The sequence below is a fragment of the Cucumis melo genome, chromosome 4, assembly GCF_025177605.1.
Source record: "Cucumis melo cultivar AY chromosome 4, USDA_Cmelo_AY_1.0, whole genome shotgun sequence".
Classification (NCBI taxonomy): domain Eukaryota; kingdom Viridiplantae; phylum Streptophyta; class Magnoliopsida; order Cucurbitales; family Cucurbitaceae; genus Cucumis; species Cucumis melo.
In genome coordinates, this window is record NC_066860.1 from 2,469,890 (window position 1) to 2,492,962 (window position 23,073).

Below are 23,073 nucleotides of genomic sequence, written 5' to 3' on the forward strand. Positions count from 1 at the left end.
TTCTTTTAAAGAAAAAAAGAAATAGAAGTGGGAAGGAAATGTTTTGGTAACACAGGAGGGAGAGACCAGGACGAAAAGAGCCGTTACATAAATCCGAACGACGGCCGTCGGTGGAGCGCTAACCACAGGCAGTTCAAATTAGAAATTTCCAACGGTCAGAAAATCTCTTGACAGTATCTATCGATCTCACCGCCCTCTACCGTCTTCCTTCCCCTGTTTTACTAATCGAAACTCCATCTCTCAAATTGTTCAATTCTAACCCAACGGCCGATTGATTTAAGAGAGAAATTCCCAAAATCAAACACATCTTTCTTCTTCTTCTTCTTCTTCTTCTGCTGCTGCTAGTGCTGGTGCTGCTGTTAATAAATCAGAATTTCTCATAAACGTATTTTCATCCATCACCATGTCTTCCACTACGACTCTGTCTCTTGAATGCTGTATTCACAGCAGCGTCGCCACCACCGCAGACGAGCAACTCGTGGAAATCCGATTAAGGAGATACAGCAAATTAGTGTCTCCATCTTCCAACCAAATCATCCAACAAACTTTCCCAACTCCGATTTCCGATGCTCTGTTTCACTTTCCTCTGCCGGAGCTTGAACTTGAAAACCCACCCTTCTTCTTCCACGACTTGCTCCTTCAATTCCTCTCTCCGGCAGACTCCACCGCCATATTCCACAATATCTCCTCCTTCGCCCTTCAACTGGCCGCCGGCAACCTCAATCTTAATTTCCACCTCATCGCCACAGTGGATTTACTCTACACGATCTCGGTAGACCTGGACCTGGACCCACCACAGTATTCACCGCCGGTGAGGAATGGGGCGCCAGCGTCGGTCATCGAGCGGCTAATGGATGAGAAATATGATGATGAGAATGGGCGGGAAGAGATGGGAGATCAGTGCTGCGTTTGTTATGAAGATCTCAACTGTGAAAGGGAAGAGGAAAAGGAGGAGGAGGTGACAAGAATCCCTTGCGGGCACGTCTATCACAAGTACTGTATTCTCAAATGGCTCAATATAAACAATTCATGTCCTTTGTGCAGAAGGGAATTTCGTTGAAAATTTAACCAACGGTTACTTAACCCTAAGAACAAATAGGAGATTTAAATTCTGAGAGGGAAATTAGAGAGTGTTTTTGTACTTAGCTGTATAGAAGTTCTTCTCTCAAAGAAATCAGCTTGATTTCTGAGGATGTCATAGGTCGTCAGTCTTCTTGTCATTAAAGAATTAACGTTGTGTAACACCTTTAAAGTTTAAGCTAAAGATTGCAACAACTCAAAGTTTATGGTCGAATTTGTTTTTTCCCCTCAAGTTTTTATTTCTCTGAAGAATAGGAAATGCATTTGTAGAGATTGACACCATCAAGATTCAATATAACGATCTTGACTCATTATGTATGATGAAAGAAGCAATTCATTTAGAAAACGAATGCTACACGAAGTTGGAGATCAAAATCACACAGAAGTAATAGATCTTCATGACAAATTAGAACCAAAATATGTTAAGGAACTAATGAACTAAGTAATTTGAGGAACTTAGAAGCCATAATTCACCCACCAAATGAATCCATCAGCCTCCATCCATACTTCCTCTATTTCTAAGTTTTAACAAAATATCCCATCAACTTTCCCAACTGATTACTAATATAGTCTTGATTACCTCCGACACAAGTTTCTTATGGAGTAATCTTAATGCCAGGAAAGAAAAATATTTCATCTATGTTGACCTTTACATCAATGTCACGACTGTACATGAATGTGTGAAATGATTATATCAGTGTCACAAGTGAACATGAACGTGTGAAATGACTGTACATACCAATTTGTGCTTGCGGCTGCTTTCGAGAGATGATAGGAAATCTTTCCCCAAACTTGCAAATGCGAGATTGGTAAATGGATTTTGTTGCTAGCCACGAACATTCTAAAGAAGAATCAACATCTCTTAATAAGACACGGTTTCTTTTATTTCCAGTGGTTGAGCCTTTTTGACCAACCGCGTTCGGTACCTGCAATATATTTGTATGAGAGGTACCAGAAAGCTGCTTCTTATAGAACTTGTCCGAGTTCTCCGCCTGCATCTCGTTCTTCGTCTCTGTTTGGTCAGAGCTTTCCATGCGTTTCATAATGCCTATAACTCTGTTTGCTTCTTTTGTCAATCCAATAGAGCGCCAGGCTTCTGCAACTAATAAGATGGTAGATTTCTCAGGTTTAATTTCATATTCCTCCATTATTTGAAGCATTTCTTCTGCCTTCCATGGCTGTTTTGCCTCTCCATATCCGCATATTATAGTCTCAAATGTCTTCAGATTAGGAGAAACTCCATATTCACACATTTTGTTTAAGATCTTTATGGCGTTATCCATTCTGCCAGAACTGCACCATCCACTAATGATGGTTGTAAAGATAACAACGTTTGGACGTTTTCTGTAGCTAGTCATGATATTTAATAGTTCTTCAGCCTTTTTAGGTTCTTGCGAACGGACGTAACCTTTCGCTAGAATGCTATACGCATGTGCATCGGGTTCAATACCAGCATTCACCATCTCATCAAAAACTTCTCTGCACTTTGCCATGAATCCAGCCTTGCTCCAAGCATTCATTACTGTGCTATAAGTAATCACATCTGGCTCGACTCCAAATTCTTTCATCAACATCAAAACCTGCACGTTTTGTTTTCCAGTATTGGCTCTTCAAAAAGTAACAATAAGTAAAACAAATATGTAGCATCACAATACTACAAATATACTTAGTCCTAGGTTAAAATGATAAGCTAGACAGATGATTAACATAAATAGACATGCATAGATCGGGTATACTGTATAGGAAGATAGATTGGGCGTTAATGATAATGCCCGTGTTCCTTAGAGTTTTGCTTCACTAAATCACAAAAGCAAACAGTAAAGTAAACTCTTATGAACACTACATTAAATATGATGGTTCTGCAAGAAGCATCAATTCCACACGAGCCAATAAACAATTTTCTCCTTGACAAAAAGTCCAGAAGATTTTTTCACCCTTTTCCTTTTTGGTATGAAACCAAAATAAATCCTCCGGAATTAAGCAAGCAAGTCAAAAGTTAGAAATGGTCAAAGTTACAAATATTAAGGGCTTTTATCTCACTACCTTATCATATGAATCAATGAGAACTAGAACAAGAAATTAAACAAAATAATTAAGGGGCCAATCGTACCTTGTTAACACCATCTCTGTCCATCAACTCCACAAATCCCTTAATCAGTGAGTTAAAAAGAACCAAATTAGGCTGAACGCCAAGATCCTTCATCTTGTATACAAATCTCATGGCCTCCTTTAGTCTACTTCCTTGCAATATCCAAAAGCCACAATGTTGCAAGTTTGTCGATTAGGTTGAACGTTATTATCTTGCATTACTTCAATTATCTCTTCAGCCCGTTCTGTTTCTCCATTCTGGGCATAAGCAGTTGCTAAGGTGTTGTAAGTAACAGCATCAGGTTTGATTCCCAGGGATGCCATGCTTTGCACTACATTCCATGCCTCTGAGATTTTCTTCTTCTTACACCATGCTCTGACAAGTACATTACAAGTTCTCAGATTGGGTTTTAAATTTTCCTCTCTGTACATCAAGTCCAGCAGTTGTACAGTTTCTTCAGGCTTGCCAGCAATGCCATATCCTTTTATCAAAGTGTTGAAAGTGCTTGTAATTGGCCTTAGTCCACTAGCCTTCATTTTTCTAAAAGTTAGCATGGCTTCTTCTACCTTACCAGCTTCGGAGAAAGCATTGATAACAGCATTGAAAAATATAGAGTCTGGAATCATTCCTTTTTCTTCCACCATTTGTATAACTGAATATATACAGTTAAAGCGCTTTTGGACAGTCAATGCAGTCAGCAGGGATGTATATGTTACTAGAGAGGGCCTATGCCCCTCCGCGATCAAATTGTCAAAAATGTTCTGTGCTCCCTGAGGTTTCCCTCTTTCTATCAATATGTTCATCAATTTTGTTCTTGAGCGCACTATTCCACAACTTTCGCTGGACGTGCAATCTAAACAACTGGATTCACTTTGTACATCTTCAGAACTTAGAGTGGGGTGTGTCTTCTTTTGGTTATATGGAGAAACATCCTGCACGAAAGGAATTTCGAGGGCCAAAAAGCAGATGAGGGAAAATAAAATATGACCGAATGACTCAGCAGTGAAATGAAATAAAAAATATTGTTAAAATATTTGAATCACAGTATTTAGGTGTTAACTAATCTGCAGCTTCCTGCAAAAGATTGAGCAGGTTAGATGAAACTGTATATCTACTACAGGTTTCCAAAAAGCCAAAAGAGGGGGGAGGGCCGTTTTGTATGGGCAAAATATTATGGAAACCGATTTTTGTTTATAACCTTTTTCTACTGAATTTACAAACTTCTTAACATCTGGCACTCTTGTAAGAACAGAGTGATGCATCATTTGGGAAACCACACGAGGAGATAATTCACCATTTTATTTTCGTAATATCATGCTAGATCAAGTTAAGTGCAAATAAAATTATAACCGACTGTCCATGCATTTATGCGATGCATTAGTTACCTCTTGAAAACGCAAGTCATTCTATAACAGTTCAAACTATAGGTATGTCCAAAAAGCTAAAATAATAGACAAAAGTAGATGAAAATACCATGCACGCTCAATTCCTTACTATAACTTCAATAGTCGATCTTTCACTATATTCTGATTTCTCCGTCAAGTGATGATAACTCTGAACTTACGAGCCGAACGCCCGATGTGGAAAAAAAATATGACCCTCTTTTTAATTATAACATGCTTTGTTTACTCTGTCAATACAACTATCGATATATCCATATTCCTCCACATACTAATTCTCTAAAAATCTCAACTTCGCTTGGTTTGGATTTCTCTATAATTGCCTTCGCTGCAGAATGCAGAAACCTATTTTATTTTAAGCCTAAAACTATCATCTGTCCTACTACTAGTATATAACGGTATAACTCATCAGATGTCAGAAGAAAACGTGCAGCAATTGATATTGGCTCCTAGAAAAATAAAACAAGAGATATTGGCTGAAACATGCATGATTACCAAAATTGAAATGACCATTAACAGATGTCAGTTGGTTGTACAAGATATCAAGAAAATTGCACAATAGCCTATTTGCAAAAAACGAAGTAAAACCAAGCCATGAAACAACTAATCTTGGATCAGAACGTCTTCAGTAAATAGATAATGACTGAGTGAGAAGTGCAAGTACCTTGACAGGAACTGATCGAGCCCATCTTTTCTTGACAGTAGCAGGGGCAATCTGATGTTTGTTTTTGGTTCTATAACTAGCCTCGTCGTCTCCTGACTCTCCCATTGGCTACTAGTCACATTAACTGGCCAACCACGAATTTCATTCCACTTGCCCCTCCAAGCCTTTTCATTAGAAAAATGCACCGAATTCATTTCAGTTCCAAAGAGTAACATTCAGTTACAGCCTTACAGAAAAACAAAAAACAAAAGAACCTCCAACCAATCAAAACACGAGCATTCACTGATAACGCACAGATCATAACACAAATACGCATGCACAAACAAACAAGTAAATAACAATCACACACATACATCCACAATATAAACAAGCCAATTTTCAGAAAAAACAAATTCAAGAACTATCATCTCATCTACTTATCAAATCAATAAAGGAAAACAACGCCCAAAAGAATATACAAGAATTTCTAGTATCACAACTCGCATCATACAAACACGCGCTCAAAGAAGTAAATAAGAATCATGTACATACATAATTACATACATCGCAATCAAGCCAAACCAATATTCAGAAAAGCAAATGTAAAAGTGCAAAACGTAAAAGAAAATGAGGAGTGAAGAGATTGAAGGAAAGGGGAAATGGCGAATGGATTTTACCTGCTTTGGCTTGAGTTGAAGAGTTAGTTGGTGTAGAGGAGGGAAAGAGGATGAGTTGAAAGGCTATTATATAATAATCCAAAATATTTCACTGTCCATCGGAATTTAGATGAACGGAAAATGGATAAGAAGATCATCAAATTGAGGCTCTCGAAATTAGAAAATTGAAATGTATATAATAATTAAGCTTATAGTAGTATTTAAAATAAACCGTAAATATATAAGTCTTATAACCGATAGATTTTACCGATTGATAGAGTCTCAGCAATGGAACTATGACTTCCATCGTTGACAAAATTTGACATATTTTATAAAAACTTTAAAGTATTGTTATATATGTTAATATTTTGATTTATTGGCAATAAATCATCAACTATAGAGACTATCACCAATAAACTCTTAGGGTATGTTTGGGGTGGGGTTTTAGGGAAAAAATGGTTAGGAAATTGGTTGGGGGTGGGGTTTTAGGAAAAAAATAGTTAGGAAATTGGGTCAAATCGTGTTTAGCTCAAAGGTTATGATATCCTAATCCCCAAATAACTTTATTTTCTTCTCTTTTTTCATTTCTTACAATCCTACATTACCCTATCTAAAAGATGAAGAAACATACCGGTGAAAATGATATTTATAAACCTGATTTTTGAAAACAAAATCTAAAAGATTATCGATCAACGTCAAGATACAAAAGAAATATTTAAAAGTCATGTACACGTTTTTCGTATTAAAAGAGAAATTCTATTTTCATTTATTTTTTTAAAACAACAATTAGAAGAATGAGCGATCGAACTTCTAATCTTTAAAGAGAACAACTATATCAATAACAACTCATTTCGATTAAAATGACACTTTTTCTAACCACATAATTTTGATACTAACAACATGAAAACTATGTTCTATTCTTTTTTCAACACAACAATACAAAGATTAAAACAAAGTAGAATATTTATAGCCTAAAATTTTTTGAAGATGGAAAAAGGAAGCAAAACAAGACTTTAGCTTGATTACATGGTTGCCAATGGCATATTGAGTTAGAAATTATAATTTTTGTTAAATACAAATTTGAATCAATAAAATGTTCTCACTGTTTTAGTGCACACAATCAGTCCATTTTATCCAGAGGAAGCCCCTTTAATAATAGCCTAACCAAATGCAATGCTAATTTAATTTAAAAAGTGGATTTCATGGGATTGCATTTGGTGTTGTTTACCTTTGTATTTGACATATGGGACCCATGTTAAAATTTGCAAACAAAAGCCGCAATTCGATTAATGAACAGGGAGTGATCAATCCGATTGCATCCGAAAGTTATGTCCTACCGTAACCATTATCATTGGGGTTTGAGTTATAGCTACACTTTTAGAAGGGAAAAAAATCTTCATTTTGACACCGTTACTGTAACATAATAATAACGGTAAATTTGACAAAATTCATAATTTTAGGTAAACGCAATCAAACGTCGTTCAATTACATTTGCAATTGCAGTCTATAATGATTGATCTATCAATAAAATTTAATTACAATTACACCTAATGAATTGAGAAACAACTTAATGTAATTTGTACACCATCGAGAAGTTATATGCTGAGCAAAAGCCCAAAAGAATGAACGAAGCAAATTAATCTTCAAAGGTCTTAGCATCTCTTTCTTTCCAAAAATGACCACAAAAGCGCAAGAGTAGGACATTTCCAAAGGGTTCCTTTTCCACATGAACTTCGACCATCAAGACCGTCTATCATCCAATCACTTATACAGGCTAGCCACCTCAAAAGTACTAAAATGAATACACTACCCTTTAGAAGCAAACTCATGATGCAAAAACAAGCGATCCAGGGTTTCCAACTCCTTAAGACAAAGCAGAATATTGTATTGGACATGGGATATACATTGTTATCATTCTACTTATGACTGTATGTCATCGGTAGCCGAATTAGACTTATTTATCTTAGTAAGGATCTCCTTCATCCCTTCCAACTCCCCAGATTCAAACCATACTGGAATGAATTTCTCAACCACATTCCAATTGATCTCCCATCCGTTGTCAAGCACAACATTTAGGAACTTCTTCACTTCATCAAAGTTTTTCCTCTTACAGAGCCCTTCAAGCATATTCTCCAATATGATTGCATTGGGTACAATGTCAGATAACATCATTTCCTCAAAACATTTAACAGCAAAATCAAAGCACTTTGATTTCACACTGCCATGTATAAGAGCTTCATAGGTTCGAAGGTCAGGAGAGAATTCAAACGCTTTTTTGGCTGAATACCATGCTTGCATAGAGTTGACATCGTGCAATTTGGAGAATTCAGAAATGAAATAATAGAAAGTGTCAGTATTGGGTTTAAAATTTTTGGAGTTTTTCATTACTTCAAATATGCCAAAGGCAGTTATCATATTATGGGAAGATATACAAGCCTCTATAAGTGAATTGAAAGCAGTCACCGTGGGTTTAACTCCTTGAAATTCCATAACAGTGAAGACACGCATTGCAAGAAAGGAATCTCTAAGCTTTCCGCATAGACGTATCAGGTTGATGTACAAATCAGGATCACTCTCATTTCTTTTGCTCAGTTTCTCCAATTTCCATTCCAAAACCTGATAAAGCCCCAGAAAAAAGGTTAATCATAGATACCATGATAGCTCAAAGATAAACTTGCCTATCACCGAATCCATTGGAAGAAAAGACAGTTGAAAACATGAAACCAGTTCCTACAGAACATTATTCAATTGATAGCAAGGGTAATGTTTGGGAGCAAAATCAGTCTGTCTAACATTGTTATATGTTTAAAATCACTCAAACACATGCCTTCAGTCATTTAAATTCAATTTAATGTATGATTTTACAGTCTTAGGAATGATTTAGAAGATGAAGAAAGTACTTTTAACCATTTAAAAATCACTATCAATCCTCACCGACCTTGAGGAATTATGCAAGTTCAAGTTACATAATGCCTTCAAATCTTTTCCTTACCTTGAGCCCTTTGAATCTCTAAGTCTAGAGCTTTCTTCTAGGGGTTCTCTATCCAAATATTTATGTGCTTTTAATTGCTTATCATTCCATCTTTGGATCCAAAATCCACCTTTAGTGGTCTTTTCATTCCGAGTGATATTTTAAAAGAAACCAAAGGACCTTCAATATCAAGCTCCAATAGCTTTGCTTCCGCTAGGGTGCTCTTTCTAAGTCATTGGTTTATTTCTCTTTACAATTCAGATATCACCAACACACAGAAACCATAGCTTTTCTTACCCTATAATCATTCAACAACCAACAAAACAGACAACAATGGAGTAAAAAAGAGAGAATAGGGAGAGTTACCAGCTGAGCCGTCTTGGGCTTTGAAGAAGATATAAGAGACGTAACAAGGTCATTCAAGGAAAGACGGGAGCTACAGAGAAAACCATTCTCCTGGGAATCGAGCACGGATTTGACAGACGAAGTTGGCTCCTGAAGCAATTTGAGAAGCAGAGGATTTGTAATGGAAATCGAAGGATCAGTGGAGAAGAATCCCCGGAAAATAAGTGGATAATGAGGTTGCTGTGACTGAAGTGGAATACTGAAGGAAACGTTTCTGGCCAATGTCAAAACCCTTTTTCCAGTCGACGCCATTGTTTGCTCCCGAGTTCGTGATGCAATGCTTAGGAATGTGTTAATGGCCGTTCGAGCTTACACCTGACAGTCGCTAGAGTTTCCGTCGTGGCTTGTGTTAATCTAGAGTTCCAAGTTTGTAATAACTTTTAAAAGGAGGGTAAACAAAAATATAATAACCCTATCTATAGTATATGCTACTTTTCGACCTGTACCTAAGTTATTATAATTCACGTATAATAACCTGATACTATAATAACTCACTTTTTAATTTAAACGCTCCCTAAATGTTAGTAAAACAATATATGCACGCACATGAGAAATAATCACAATTTCGCTTCCACTTGTCTCATCTTGCTCTCCTTATTTTCACTCACAAAACTATGTTTTAACTCTCCCTTCTCGCTCTCTTCTTTTCCTCACTCAAAAAGCACAATTCTTGCTCTCAGTCTCCCACTTTCTTCACTAGGGTCAATCGCCTTGCCGTGGTGGAAAGAAGAAGAAGACACAAAGGAAGAAAGACATTCAAGAGGGAGAAGAAGAGGAAAGAGAAAAGGATAATAAGCAGACATACATCTGCGAATGAACATTTCACATTTTCTTTCAAAAACTCGATCATTTACCATTTTGAAAAAATTGGTCTTTTGCACAATTATTCTTACTATATGTTCAATTTTTTTTAATATAACAATTACGGAGAGAAGATCCAACCATACACCTCTAAAAAGATATGGAAGATCGCCTCAATTAGCATTGACCTAACTTCATTTTGTGTGTATATATATTGCCACTAAACTTTTAAAATTGCTGTTTTAATCTTTTAATAAAGGGAACTAAAGAAATTGAAATGATCCATTTTCAAGAGTATAAATAGCAAAAGCTCATCTAGTGCAATTATACTTCCAATTTTTAATCATAAAAGTTGATCCTTCAAACTCATATAAATGTTAAAATTAGACCTTCAAACATAAATAATTGTAACAATTGTACAAATTTGAGAGTTTAAATTTTTGTCATTTGTGAATTCAAATTCTATAACTATTCTAAGTTTGAGGGTCCAACTATAACATGTGTAAAAAGTTTGAAGGCTCAATTTTTACAATTTTGAGAATGTAATTGTTATCGTGTGATTTTTACAAAATATAAATGTCAATTTGAACCAACACTTAAAAAATGTTAATTCCCAAAAGAAACTAAATCAAAAATAGTATTTAAACCTTGAATTTGAATTTCAGATTGTGCACGACTCAACTGCAGACAAGTCAAAGTTCAATTTTTGCCATCATATGTTCAATTCTAGTTATGTTGTACGGTGGAATCCATCTTTAAATTGCTACAACCTGCAATGTCTCAGAGGCAAAAAAACCGAAAGTATACGCCAGAATGGAAGGCAAACATGACAAAATCCTGAAGTTTTGATGTATAGAACACAAACAATAAGAACTACCCTGTGGGAATTGGTACACGACTGACCAAGAAACTTGGATATTATTTACCCTGCATAAGGCTGAAAAATAGTCTCAATACAGAAGTTAAAAAGAAGCGAAAAGAGATGAAGAGTACAAGAAACTAACTACAAGACTTGAAAATTCACAAAAGCTTATACAGTGGATTTTATAGCACAGATTTGGAGCAAAAGCTAAGCACTTGGAAGGGGCCACGATTAGGGAACAGAAAGAGGAAATTCTTCAGTCCCATATTACACTCATCTATACTACAAATCAATGTGAAATTCCATAACCATAGCTACCTTGTTCATCTCCATCCATCTGTTCCTATATGTTGATGCAGGTAACACGAACGAGGGGATTTACCAAGCAAAACTTAACGCTGAAAACTTATGGCATACCAAAGTTCGCCAGAGCTGATTGGAACAAAGACGAGAAAGCTTGCGACGAGCTTTGATCATCGGCTTTGACCTTTACCTGTGCTTTGGCAGAAGCTGTGTTGATAATGCACTCCACCAGAAAGTTGCTCGGTTCTTCTTGTTTTTGTGCGAAGAAGAAGATTTTGAAGTTAGGTGCCTGGCCACCGGATGCAATGGAATGAATGGAATGGTTTTGCATGTGTCGGAGGAGGACTTGTGGTGATGTTAGCGCTGCGACTCCTTGAGGGCTTACAGAAATTTCCTGAAGGAAAAAAAAGGCATCAGGTGGCAGCACGATATGGAGGTAGGAAAAGCGGAAGTACCCTAAGTTCAGGTTCACTTGGAAAAGATGATCAGAATCACGATGGGTTAACAACAATGAAGAATTGGCTGATGAAAATGCATTTAGAAACGGACCTTCATATGAAAATGGCAGGTACATGGCATGCTTGATACTGATTCTAAAATACCTAAAATAAGTGTAAATTAATGCTGCGTGATTAAGACCTCCTGTTTTGGAGTGACTTTGAACTTAATAATAGAGACTTTAACAATTTCAAAATGAGAAAATTACTCTAAAACATACTCTAGATGTGAAAACAAACCTGTGATATTGATATAGGCAGTTGCCGCCATTTCTGCTGAAAAGTTCCTGGATCTAGAACAGCTTTTGACTTTAACTGCAAGGGAGGTGGTGAAGGTGCGGCAGGAGTGATAGGAGAAGCAGAAGCTGTTGGTAGACCAAGACCAAATAGATCATCGAATGGAGAGCTTGACTGTGGAGCAGGCCCCGGTATGGAAGGATTTGACAATGCAGATTCTAGTGGCGCTTGAGGAACGAGAGATCCAATGGAGCCTCCATATGAAGGAGCACTATATGCAGAACCATTGTTACTAACGACTCTCGTTTCCTCTTCCACTGAGGTGCTTAGAAGTAGGTCCTTATCATTTGCCTCAACTTGCTGAGCTGGAACAACAGTATCTGCAGACTCTACGCCAATAGATAAATTTCCAAGTTCATCTGAGAACTCAAATGGACCGCGATGTTCCTTGTCAGTAAACATGTAAGATGGCTGCAACAACATACACAAATAATATGATTATACAATAGCTTAGAGTCCATTGAAGATAAGTCAAAATTTGGCAGACAGCTAAACAGCATATGCATGGCTGAAGCTAACCGGGTGCTAGAGCACAAAAAATATTTTAATTTTGCTCTCCGTGATGATTCTATCTTCCACTATCTCATCTCTATATTCTTAAACTTACATAAATAATTTCAGAGTAATCCTTACATAAGGGAGTCAAAAGGAAAATATATTGGATCCTCGTGAGGATTAAGTGGTGTTACCTTCTGATAAATAACAGACAAACTATTAAATTCATCAAATATTCTATCCTTGACTTCGCTGCTCTGTGTATCAGCAAATACAGAAACGGCTTGCTTTGGAGGATTGACCACACGTTCAGCTACAGAAACATTGTATTGCAAAAGTCTGTAGTAGAATAGTGCTCGATCATGGACATCCTATATTCAAGAGCAAATATTATCACACAAAATGACCAAATATTGCAAAAAATAAGCTTTTTTGGGGAAAAAAAAACTCTAGTAACCTCTACCTGATGAAAATCAGCGAGACCTACTGCCAGTGCAGCTCCCAAGGCCTTTTGAGTTTCCGGAGGCCTTTTGAAGAAACACTTCATCACTGCAGTGAGAAGATGTAGGCGTACCTGCAAAAGTGATATTGCCCATCATTCAACATGTAGGGTTAAAAATATCATGATTTTAGAACATTGAAGTTTAGAACATTAAGGTAATACACACACACACAAGTACATATACATGTATATGTAGATATATGTATATATGCGTATATGTATACACATTCAGTTACATCTGTATATATATATACGTAACGTGCATGTGTGTATGTATATGTATATACACAGACGTATGTACATATGTATAGATACACACATACATATATACATAGTTGGTGAATGCATAAGGTTAAATGAAACCTTTTAAAACCACATATAAGGCATGTCTTATAACTGATTTAGAACAGACCAACAGGACCCTCAGTTTGTTTAAGCATAATTTTTTTTTTTTTTTTGGGAAGGGAGGGAGGGGGGAGGTTACCTCAGCAGAAGGCTCATCATCCCAGTTCTCAACTAAACTCTCTAGAATATATGGGGCATCTTGCATGTCCTGTGAGTACTCTCCTAGCATCCAGATAAGAGCTGCTTTTGCCTTTGGTTCTTGAATATTTTTACTGCTGATACTGCCAACAACAGCAATGCAATCATGACTCCATTGTGGATATTTTCTCAAAAGGTCTTTAACAAGCACCTGCCAAAAGAATTCCAAATGTTCTTATATTACCAAGCAAGTAAAGAAAAAAATCACTTTGTTCAACTACTGCTGCTGCTTTTGTGATACAAATTAGTGAAAAGAAAAAATATAACATATGTACAGTAGTCTTTAAAAATAAAAGCTAAGAAGCACGTGAAGAACTAATTACCAGAGCTTCAGCAGTCACATAGTCCTTTTCCATCTCCAAAAACTGCAGAAGTCGATCAACAATTGCATTAACATCATATTGTTGCAGTGCTATTTTTCCAACAGCACGTATTGACTCTCTTGCAATGGGAATATCAACATTTGCAACATATTCACATAATTCTGTCACTGAAAAAACAACTCAAAGGTATTATTTATCAAACATTTGAGAACTAAAATAAATATACAACTTTGCAGATAACAAAAGACCAAGACAAAAAAGAAACCACAAGATGCACATTCAATGAATATTTTTGTGAATGAAGGAACAATTTTATTGATAAATGAGAAGCAAATTCAATGATTCAACTGCATAACTGGACAGTAGAACGATCTGTGGAGTTCACTCACCAATTTCGTAAGTGTTGCTCTCATTTGCCACTGCAGTCAACATTTCGAGCTTCAATTTTTTTACATAAGATGGCTCATTGTACTGACAATAGAAGTATTTATAGTCTGCAGAAAATACAAATGGAGCACGCATCACCAAGAGATGCAGGTGGCTGAGAACTGCATAAGATTGCTCCGGACTTCCTGAGCTCACTAAGGTTAAGAGAGGGGCTTTAATTCGTTCGTAGACCTAGCCAACATAATGAACTCCATAAACTTTATGTATTCAGTAGATGGGGAAAAGAATTATATACAAACACTATGCTATTCCAGTGTTCACTGAGAACAAAGAGCCAACAAGTAAAAGATAATAGTGGTAATCTAAGATAAACAGCCACCAAAAATTTCTTGTCCTAGGATTGGAACATAGAAGTTCACTACGAGGAGAACTGTTTTTTTAAGATGATTCAATTTATTTCTCTTTCCAAGAACTTAGACTACCAGGTTAGAGGTAGCGATTATCCTCAATTTCAAATACTTAAGAAAAAGAAAAAGAAGAAGCAACAAACCTAGGTAAGGCCACACGATTCAGGTATGAGAGTTGAAAAGAAAAGTAAAACTGTAATACAGAGTTCAGTAAAAAAATGGATCAAAACTCTTGATAAGTCACCTGCTGATGAACATCAGTCATTGATAAAGTCAAATGTAGAAAAACTTTGGTTGTTGCCAATACCACAGCACCATTAGCATGCTGAAGTCTATCTTCAAGGAGATTCATGATGTCAAAAATCTCATTGCTATCTGACGGTACATATTTGGAAACCAGTTCAAGTATGAGACACTGTGCCCATTCATTAAATTCTTTGATCCTGCAAGCATAGCATTTTGTTTGAACCAAGTATGACAGATATTCTATCTCTGAAATTCTCGGCGCTCACATATTATAGAATGCATATATAATAACCATTCAATAGATAAATAAGCTTAGAGACTCTAAAACAAAACAATCAATACAATTCTAAAGTTATTATCTTGTACTACCAAACTTCTCCTGAACCATGACATTCTGCAAATACAAATTAACGGCTAAAGCAAGCCCTTGATAAAATGCAATGAGAAAAATGTACAAGAGCATCCCAAGTTTCGATTATCCACCTACATCATTACGAAGATCAGAACTACAGAAAACCTAGGAAGCACTGACACCAACACGCAACACAACGACACGCCAATTTTAAAAGAAGTAGGACATGACACGTCGAAGACACGTTATTTTTTTTATTAAAAAGTTTAAATATATGTCGTGCATATAAACATATTGTGAAATATTCCATTTGAAATCATCAAAATAACAAGTTAAACACCATAGAATTCATGAATTTATGCGTGAATGTTAGGACATGAATGTTGGGTGTGACCGTTTGGACGTGGAGAAACGAGGGATATCGTGGATGTGGGAGGTCTGTTTTTTAGGAAAAGAAAAGGACAGAGACAATAATAATAGCCTTAGATGTCGGGTTGATGGTCTGTCTTTGGGATTTTAAAATGTGAGTTTTGGTAAACTTTTCCTTCCCAAATCTGCCTGTTCCATGTCCTAGTCGTGTCGGGGCATGTCCGAAACTAAAAAATAATAATAAAATAATTGACACACTAGCTGGCTTGTCGGACACGTGTCTGACACTGACATTTGGTCATCTTAGAAGTGTCGGTGCTTCTTAGCAGAAAACTATGGTCAAGAAGATCAAGACTACATAGGAAAAAATTAATGTTCTGAACACCCTTTAGAAAAAGAACACGGGCATAGAACAACCTTGCACTACAAACTGATAAATTTCTAGGGAAATGTGTTATTTATAAAAGTAACTATGAATAAAGTTTGAGGTTTCAAATGACAAGAGTGTGACCCAATGGACTAAACGACAAGGTCCGCAAGTGTATGAAGAAAAGCCATAAATAATGTCTTAGAACACAGAGGTAGATATGATGTCATGATCTCCAATGACTAAATATAATGTCGAAGTCCCAACCCTATTACTGTTTAGACCCCAAATCATTTAAATTTCAAAACATATGTAATAACTAAATGGCTGTGATTTCCAATGACTACAATGATAATATTGCTAAAAGTAAAAACATGGTAAAATTAATACTTCTTTCAGACCTAGATCTAGAGAAACTGGTATAGAATGGGCTCCTGATTCCATAGCCTACAGAACGTACCGATTCAGAAGATAATACACAACTGGCTTGCTGAGCAAAGCCTCTCTTTCTCTTGATGCTTCCTCCAAGGAGCTAGCTTCTGAGGTTAAAATCTCTTGTAGAGCAGATAAACAATTTGCAACTACCTGGATAGGTACAATAGATTAGGAAATAACCTTATCAAGTCAAAAGAAAAAGCTTAAATACAATCAACGTCATTCAAATAATAGACTTCTCTATCACCCACAAAATATTCAAGTTAATTCGCAATACAATAATATTCGTGGTTGTTTATGAGACAAAAATGATTAGTACATAGAAATCTGTAGGCGTGCTACTTCAGATTCCTGCCATGACTATATTTAAGCATAAATTATGGTGGCATTAGAAATCTCTTTGGTATGGAAACTATTCATTGGATGAAAGGTAGATCAAAAGGTTCCTCTTCTCTTCTCATTTTTTCAATAAGAAACGCATTGGAAAAATAATAGCACCAGCAACTTATTTTGTGATGTAGAGAGATCCTTTATGAAGAAAGCTCAAACAGAAGTATATTAATAGTGAAGCACAAAAGTAACAGTTCATAATTAAAACCTTGGATTAAATAATTTAAATAGATCACCTGAGTATCTCGATCATTAAGCATCAAATGCTTCAGCGTTGCTGGAAAATCAGCATCAGTGCATGTTGAAGCAGATATACGGTATAGTTTCAAAACCCCCGTAACAGCAACCATTCTCACATAACTATTGCTATCCTTCAAACCAGAACCCAAGGGCCCTACCAGATACTCAACAAGATTTGCAACCCGAAGTGAACATAAACTCCTCAAAGCAAGCCCTCTAATCATTGGATCATCATCCTTGCAGTCTCTTTGAAGGAAATTAATTGTGAGAAGAGCAAGATCAGGATTAACCTTGGCATAATTGCCAACGTATAGATAACACATTTTCTTAAGAACTATGTCTGATGTAGCAGAACACATCACCATCTCTCCAAAGAGAGACGATACATCAATCCCAATAGTCATGTATGAGATCACTTTCTTAAAAAGCTCCCTCTTGGAATCTTCAACACCCGGTGCTCTGCTTCCAGCAAGCTGCCGGAGCTGTGATTTCAGATCAGATACTTCACTTTTTCTGGTCAGGTAAATAAAATTCCAATAAGGCGCATTGCAATGGATATCAACAAATACAATTCTGATTTTAGTTCCTTATAAATCGAAAGTCAATCAAAATACCGCATCGGAATGATGAGACCTTAATCGAAATTAAAATGGGGTCATCCAGAATTTTCATTTCAGGGAGCAACAGTGGTAGAAACTGATTAAATCGAACTTCAAGTCGACCCATTGCAAAGTTCAAACAATTATTCCGAGGTGAAAAACTAAAAATAATGAACTTACAAAACATCAAGCGAAAACGAAATTGCTTTTGGAATAACAATTTGATCAGGATTTTACCCATTAAATGCAATAACTTATACAGCAGAACAGAAACTAAAGCTCCATGATCGGTTTCAATGCAGTAGTCAAGAAAGAAACTAAACTAATGAAGGAACGGGGCAAAGAATGCTTCGAACTTAAGCAGATCCACGACTACCAAATCCAGAGAAAAATAGTAAACCCATCCAAATACCAATCTCAAAACAGCTCTAGAACAAAGTGATCGGCAGAAATGAATTGTATGTATAATCCGATATCATCGATAAAACTGACAATGTAAGAAAAACTGGAGGGGGAAAGATAAACTGCCACCTACCCCGATGGTTGGGACGGCGATGAAGTTCGATGAGACGGCGCAGGCGGAGCCATGGAGGACCAAAATTATGGTGGCGTGCAGCTCCGCTCAAAGGGAGACAATTCGGAGAGAAATATCTCAACGACAAGGGACTTCAGAGGGTCGCAATTCCCAATTTGGCTATGGAGTTCGTGAATCTAAGATGGGACTTGCAGATGCAATTGCACGCTAGGCGCGCCCGCAGAGAAACCTTCTCTCTTTTCTTCTTGGCTTAAGAACTAAGAAGACTTGTTGGGTCTGAAGCCGGTCTATTGTGAAATTGGGCTTCGGCCGGTCTACCGGTTTAGTTGAGAACAACCAAATCTCTCTCTTTCTCTCCCTCTTTCTGTTTAACGGATATAGCACAATGTCAAAGAATTTATACGTAAATAAAAATTTAGGAATGAATTAGGTTGATAATTATTATAGAAAAAAGTAATTAGAAGATTTAACGAGAATAACGATGTGGAAAATATAAGTTGATAATGAGAAGTGTGATTTTACTCAAATAACGAAATAATAAATCTTTTCGGTTGTTGATGCACCTAAATAGTGAGTGAGTATTTTTACCCATCCGACTTAATTACACGGTTGTTAAATGCCCCCCTTAGAGTGTCAATGGGGGCAGGGAGGGCTGGAATGTCATTTATTCTCGGCGTCTTCGCTCTCCATTTCATTCCCTATCCTTGTGATTTCCCGATAGTGTAAAAAAACGAGTAATTTAAATTATTAATGTGACAAATTTTAAGTAAATGATTAACTCTATTGCTAAATTGTTTATTATCCAACAATTTGAATTTAAAGAAAAAGTACATAAATTTTGGCAAAAAAAAAACTCATCAACCTCTTTGGTAGAAATAAATAAATATGATTCGACCTATTTACATGTATAATCTAAATTTAAATATTCAATTTAAACATATTCATAATCTCGAACGATAAATAATCAAACTTGAAATTTATATGTAGTATTTATATAATAATAATAACATGACATTAAATAATTACACTAAACAAATAAGAAGAGACTAATTGGAGCATAGACAAAGACGGGGATTGTGTGTCCTTGTTTAGGTCATAGGAATTTTTCTCCAATTTACTCCTCATTCGACACACGAAAATTGAACATTTCTAGATGGATAGTATCGTTCGTATGAATATATTAACTCTAAAGTCCCTAACCATTAAGAGCCTGTTAGCAATATAGTAAATTAGTTTTTGCTATATTTATTTTTTTAAAAATGTTGTTATACATCGTTATTGTTTCTACTTTCTAAGATTCTTACTTATTGTAATTAACAGCTAATTTTAAATAAGAATAATGGTGAGTTAAAATACATATTTCTTCCTTTTTTTTTCTTTACAATACGTTGGTTGGAAATTGAAAATAACCAACTTTTAACTTTAAATTTTATTAATACAAGTTGAATTATATTCACTTTAACAACCATATAGCAAAAAGTAAAACTTAGATTTCTGAACATTTAAGACAATGAGCATAACCTAATACACGTCATAAATACTATTACTATTGTTGTAACATGGAAAAATAAGTTTGATTCACATTCCAGATTTCCAAGTATGTATGTGCTCAAAAGTATTACGAGGATTACGTCGGTCTTCGAGTAAATTCTATTATATTGAGTAAACCAAATGCAATTTCTGAGTTAACATCTAAAAGCAAGCCAACAAGATTTCTCGAGCCAAAACACATTAAATGAAACATGACTATCGATATTGTGCATATATAACACCAAATACAGTGTCGTTAGCAGTAAATTCTCCCTGAAAATTGTTGTTTTATACCTAAATCATCATCTTTAGACTTACAAAGAGTCTTTGCTCATGTAGTTCAAAATATTACTATTCCATATGAATTCAATGGGAACCTCTGTCCCAGGCTGTCAATTGCATTGTGCAGTCGATTGTAAAGATTTTGTCCATTTTACTATTTTTGACAATTTTCTTAAAAATTATGAGACTCAAAATTTTTGTAGTGAAATAAAATATTTATTTAAATAAATAGAAGATGTGAAACGTCATAGATTAAATACATTAAAGAAACACCAACACCACAGTGAATTAAAAACTCGAATTGGTTTCAATGACTATCCGTTCCTTAATCTCAAATTAATTAATTTTAATTAATTAATATTTTAATGAAAACAAACTTGAATTTATTTATTTACAACTTAATGGTATGTACATAGAGCTTGTAACCATAATTTTAATGCAATTTGAATCAGTCAAATGAGAGTTCAAATGAAAAAGATATATCCAAATGTGACCGAATTTTTCTCGAAAATTTGTCAAAAACATATTTATTTTTTATAGAAAAATCAAATGTAATAAATTTTATCCATTTCGTTTATCAATTTTTTCTATTTTTAAAACATTTTTATTATTATATTAGTTTTATTTGCTTGTGCTTGATTAATTTCCAAATTTGTTGTTATTATTTTGCAATCAAAACAGATTTTTGTAATTAATTTGTTATTATATTATATTGCTTGAAATTAATTGCTAATTGGTCGTTTATTTTTTATTGTTTGGGTCTAACTATTTTTCCATTTATTACCAATATTTTATAAGAATTAAACGAGGTGTTCTAGAGTGATTGTTAACTTTTTGTTTAATTCGAAGTGAACTTATTTGTATAAAAATATTGATTAAGTTACCCATTACCAAAAAGTTTTAAATTTTCTTAATTGGATGATAAAAAGTTTCATTTTTTCAAATAATAAATCCTATTCACCTCCTCAAGGGTCGTTGTCCATATCGATCCTACAATTGGTATTAGATCGAGGTTGCTCTTGATTTTAATCAAATTTATTTTATCAAAGGACTTGATACTTATTTGTTTGTCGTATTCGCTCCTAGAATTTGTATATACTTTCGAGTTCTTTTTTAATACCTAAAGCATCTTACTAATGTTTTGAAAAACTATATGCAAAGATTAATTGCTAGAGCTATGACAACGATAGAAAATTATTATACGTTCCCGATTCTTTTCCTTTTCATATTATAAAACAACATTACAGTTAAAATATCGTTGACTGACAATAAAAAGTAAGAAGTAATTAAACTCTAATAATAATAATAATTGTAACATAACGGCCCTAGGAAAAATAAAGTTTGATTCACATTCCAGGTTCCCAAGTATGTATACGCTCAAAAGTATTGTGAGTGTTTGTCTTCAAGTAAATTCCATCATCTCGAGCAGACCAAATGCAGTTTCTAAGTTGACATCTAAAAGCAAGCCAACCAGATGTCTCAGGCCAAAATACATTAAGCGAAGTATGACTATTGGCATTGTGCATATAACACCAATACAACGTCGTTCGCCATAAATTCTCCCTGAAACTCCATGAAAATTGCTGTTTTAAACCTAAATTATGTGTACCTAAGTCATCATCTTTAGACTTACAATGAAGAAACAATGAGTCTTTGCTCATCTCGTTCAAAACATTAATCTTCCATGAACTCAATGGAACCTCTGTCCAAGGTTGTCCATTGCATTGGCCACTCAATGCTAAAATTATACCAACGATTGCTATATATTTGAGAGCTTCCATATGTTCTGAAAATGATTGTTTATCTTCTTCAACCTCTGCCTTTGGTCTCACAATCTCTCTAATATTTATAGTGACAAAAATATATTATAAATACAAACATGTTTGATTTTCTATTAATTTTGGAAAACAAAATAACAATAATTTAAGATTACATTAGTAAACAAATTAAATATTGGTACTTTAGGAAACACCAAAGAGAAAAAAAAGGTAAACTTGAAGAGAAGAATTTATCGTATATAATTATATATATAATTACTATATCTACTTTCTTATTATTTAAAGTAATTTATCATATATAATTACATTTATTTCATAAATAATAATATAAAATATGGGTTTTTCCTGATTTAATAATTTTTTTTTTGGAAACCTTTCCTTTTTGTCAAAGTTAAATTTTGAGTAATTATGTATATAATTTTCATATTTACTTCCTCATTAATTAGAAAAATTTACCATATATGATTATATTTGTTTTACTTTACACTATGTAAAATGTGAGTTTTTTTTTTTAATTTACTAATGACAAATTATTTTTGGGACTTTTTCTTTTGTGAAAGTTAAATTTTGGGTAATGATATACAATTACTATATTTACTTTTTTATTACCTAAAATAATGTACTATAAATAATTATATTTGTGCCATAAATAATAATGTAAAATGTGTGCAAACATAATCTAATCATAACAAATTATTTTTGGTTATTTTTTCTTTTGCCAAACTTAGATTTTGGGTACTAATCGGGCAAACAAGAAGCAAAATCAATTATTTCAATCTTTATTTTTCTATTTTTATATATTTCAAAGTACGCGGTCAACTAATTTTAAATTTGTATTCTCGAAAGAGAATATTTTCATCTAATTTAAATTTTAAATTGCAAATTAAATTGTAGATTAAGGATCCAGTTACAAACTTATGATATTTTATTTCTAATTTATATATCTTTATTTTATTTCTTTTGTGATAATATATTGTTAAGAAATTTAACATTGTTTTAGGTAAAAAAAAAACTAATTTTATTAAAAAATTTATAAAATTTTTATTTAATAGGTGCATTTTGAACTATTTATAAAAATTCGAGATTAAAATCAGAAACTTTGATATAAGTTATTATATATTGTTAAAATAAATAACAAAGTTTTAACCTTTTTTAATAATGGTTAAATTAGTGCATCTATGCTCCATTTTTTAAATAATAATAGTAAATATTGCGAAGGAAGTTGTGTGTCGGATATATGACCTTCTTTTCCTTATTTTATTCACAAAAAAATAAAAACATTATTTTTG

At 34.5% G+C, this 23,073-nt stretch overlaps 4 protein-coding genes across 5 annotated transcripts; 1 reads left to right on the forward strand and 3 right to left on the reverse strand.

Annotated features, from left to right (window-relative positions):
* Positions 1–42: 42 nt before the first annotated feature.
* Positions 43–1,398, forward strand: LOC103503717 (RING-H2 finger protein ATL66-like). The gene has a single exon (XM_008468025.3). It carries the CDS (start codon positions 404–406, stop codon positions 1,058–1,060), a length of 657 nt encoding a protein of 218 aa, XP_008466247.2. The 5' UTR covers positions 43–403; the 3' UTR covers positions 1,061–1,398.
* Positions 1,399–1,479: 81 nt separating this feature from the next.
* On the reverse strand, positions 1,480–6,035 carry LOC103503718 (pentatricopeptide repeat-containing protein At5g25630). The gene is given in 5 exon segments (XM_017048039.2): positions 1,480–2,660; positions 3,191–3,318; positions 3,321–4,101; positions 5,234–5,397; positions 5,890–6,035. Coding segments are annotated over 4 exon segments (1,905 nt in total). The 5' UTR covers positions 5,339–5,397; positions 5,890–6,035; the 3' UTR covers positions 1,480–1,769.
* Positions 6,036–7,305: 1,270 nt separating this feature from the next.
* LOC103503719 (putative pentatricopeptide repeat-containing protein At1g74580) lies at positions 7,306–9,636 on the reverse strand. Its single transcript, XM_008468027.3, has 2 exons — positions 9,206–9,636; positions 7,306–8,484 (listed from the first exon to the last, which is right to left on the reverse strand). Exons 1-2 carry the CDS (start codon positions 9,494–9,496, stop codon positions 7,789–7,791), a joined length of 987 nt encoding a protein of 328 aa, XP_008466249.2. The 5' UTR covers positions 9,497–9,636; the 3' UTR covers positions 7,306–7,788.
* Positions 9,637–10,944: 1,308 nt separating this feature from the next.
* LOC103503721 (beta-adaptin-like protein A) lies at positions 10,945–18,412 on the reverse strand. Of its 2 annotated transcripts, none has more exons than XM_008468028.3 (11): positions 18,195–18,412; positions 17,057–17,573; positions 16,456–16,580; positions 14,906–15,104; positions 14,257–14,485; positions 13,868–14,034; positions 13,486–13,695; positions 12,963–13,073; positions 12,694–12,870; positions 11,948–12,415; positions 10,945–11,604 (listed from the first exon to the last, which is right to left on the reverse strand). In XM_008468028.3, the coding sequence occupies exons 1-11, from the start codon at positions 18,245–18,247 to the stop codon at positions 11,314–11,316; spliced, it is 2,547 nt and encodes an 848-aa protein (XP_008466250.2). In that variant the 5' UTR covers positions 18,248–18,412; the 3' UTR covers positions 10,945–11,313. The 2 variants fall into 2 exon arrangements, with proteins under 2 accessions (XP_008466250.2, XP_050939570.1); XM_051083613.1 differs by having other exon boundaries at positions 17,057–17,542; positions 18,195–18,410.
* Between the last annotated feature and the right edge of the window lie 4,661 nt (positions 18,413–23,073).

Excerpts from the sequence above, each read along its gene's own strand:
- LOC103503721 (XM_008468028.3), bottom strand. The coding sequence starts at position 18,247 with ATGGCTCCGCCTGCGCCGTCTCATCGAACTTCATCGCCGTCCCAACCA. Across the intron at positions 14,035-14,256 it reads GAGCAACACTTACGAAATTG|TGACAGAATTATGTGAATAT; the intron begins GTGAGTGAACTC and ends TTGTTTTTTCAG. Across the intron at positions 12,871-12,962 it reads GTCTCGCTGATTTTCATCAG|GATGTCCATGATCGAGCACT; the intron begins GTAGAGGTTACT and ends TCTTGAATATAG.
- LOC103503717 (XM_008468025.3), top strand. The coding sequence starts at position 404 with ATGTCTTCCACTACGACTCTGTCTCTTGAATGCTGTATTCACAGCAGC.
- LOC103503719 (XM_008468027.3), bottom strand. The coding sequence starts at position 9,496 with ATGGCGTCGACTGGAAAAAGGGTTTTGACATTGGCCAGAAACGTTTCC. Across the intron at positions 8,485-9,205 it reads AGCCCAAGACGGCTCAGCTG|GTTTTGGAATGGAAATTGGA; the intron begins GTAACTCTCCCT and ends GGGCTTTATCAG.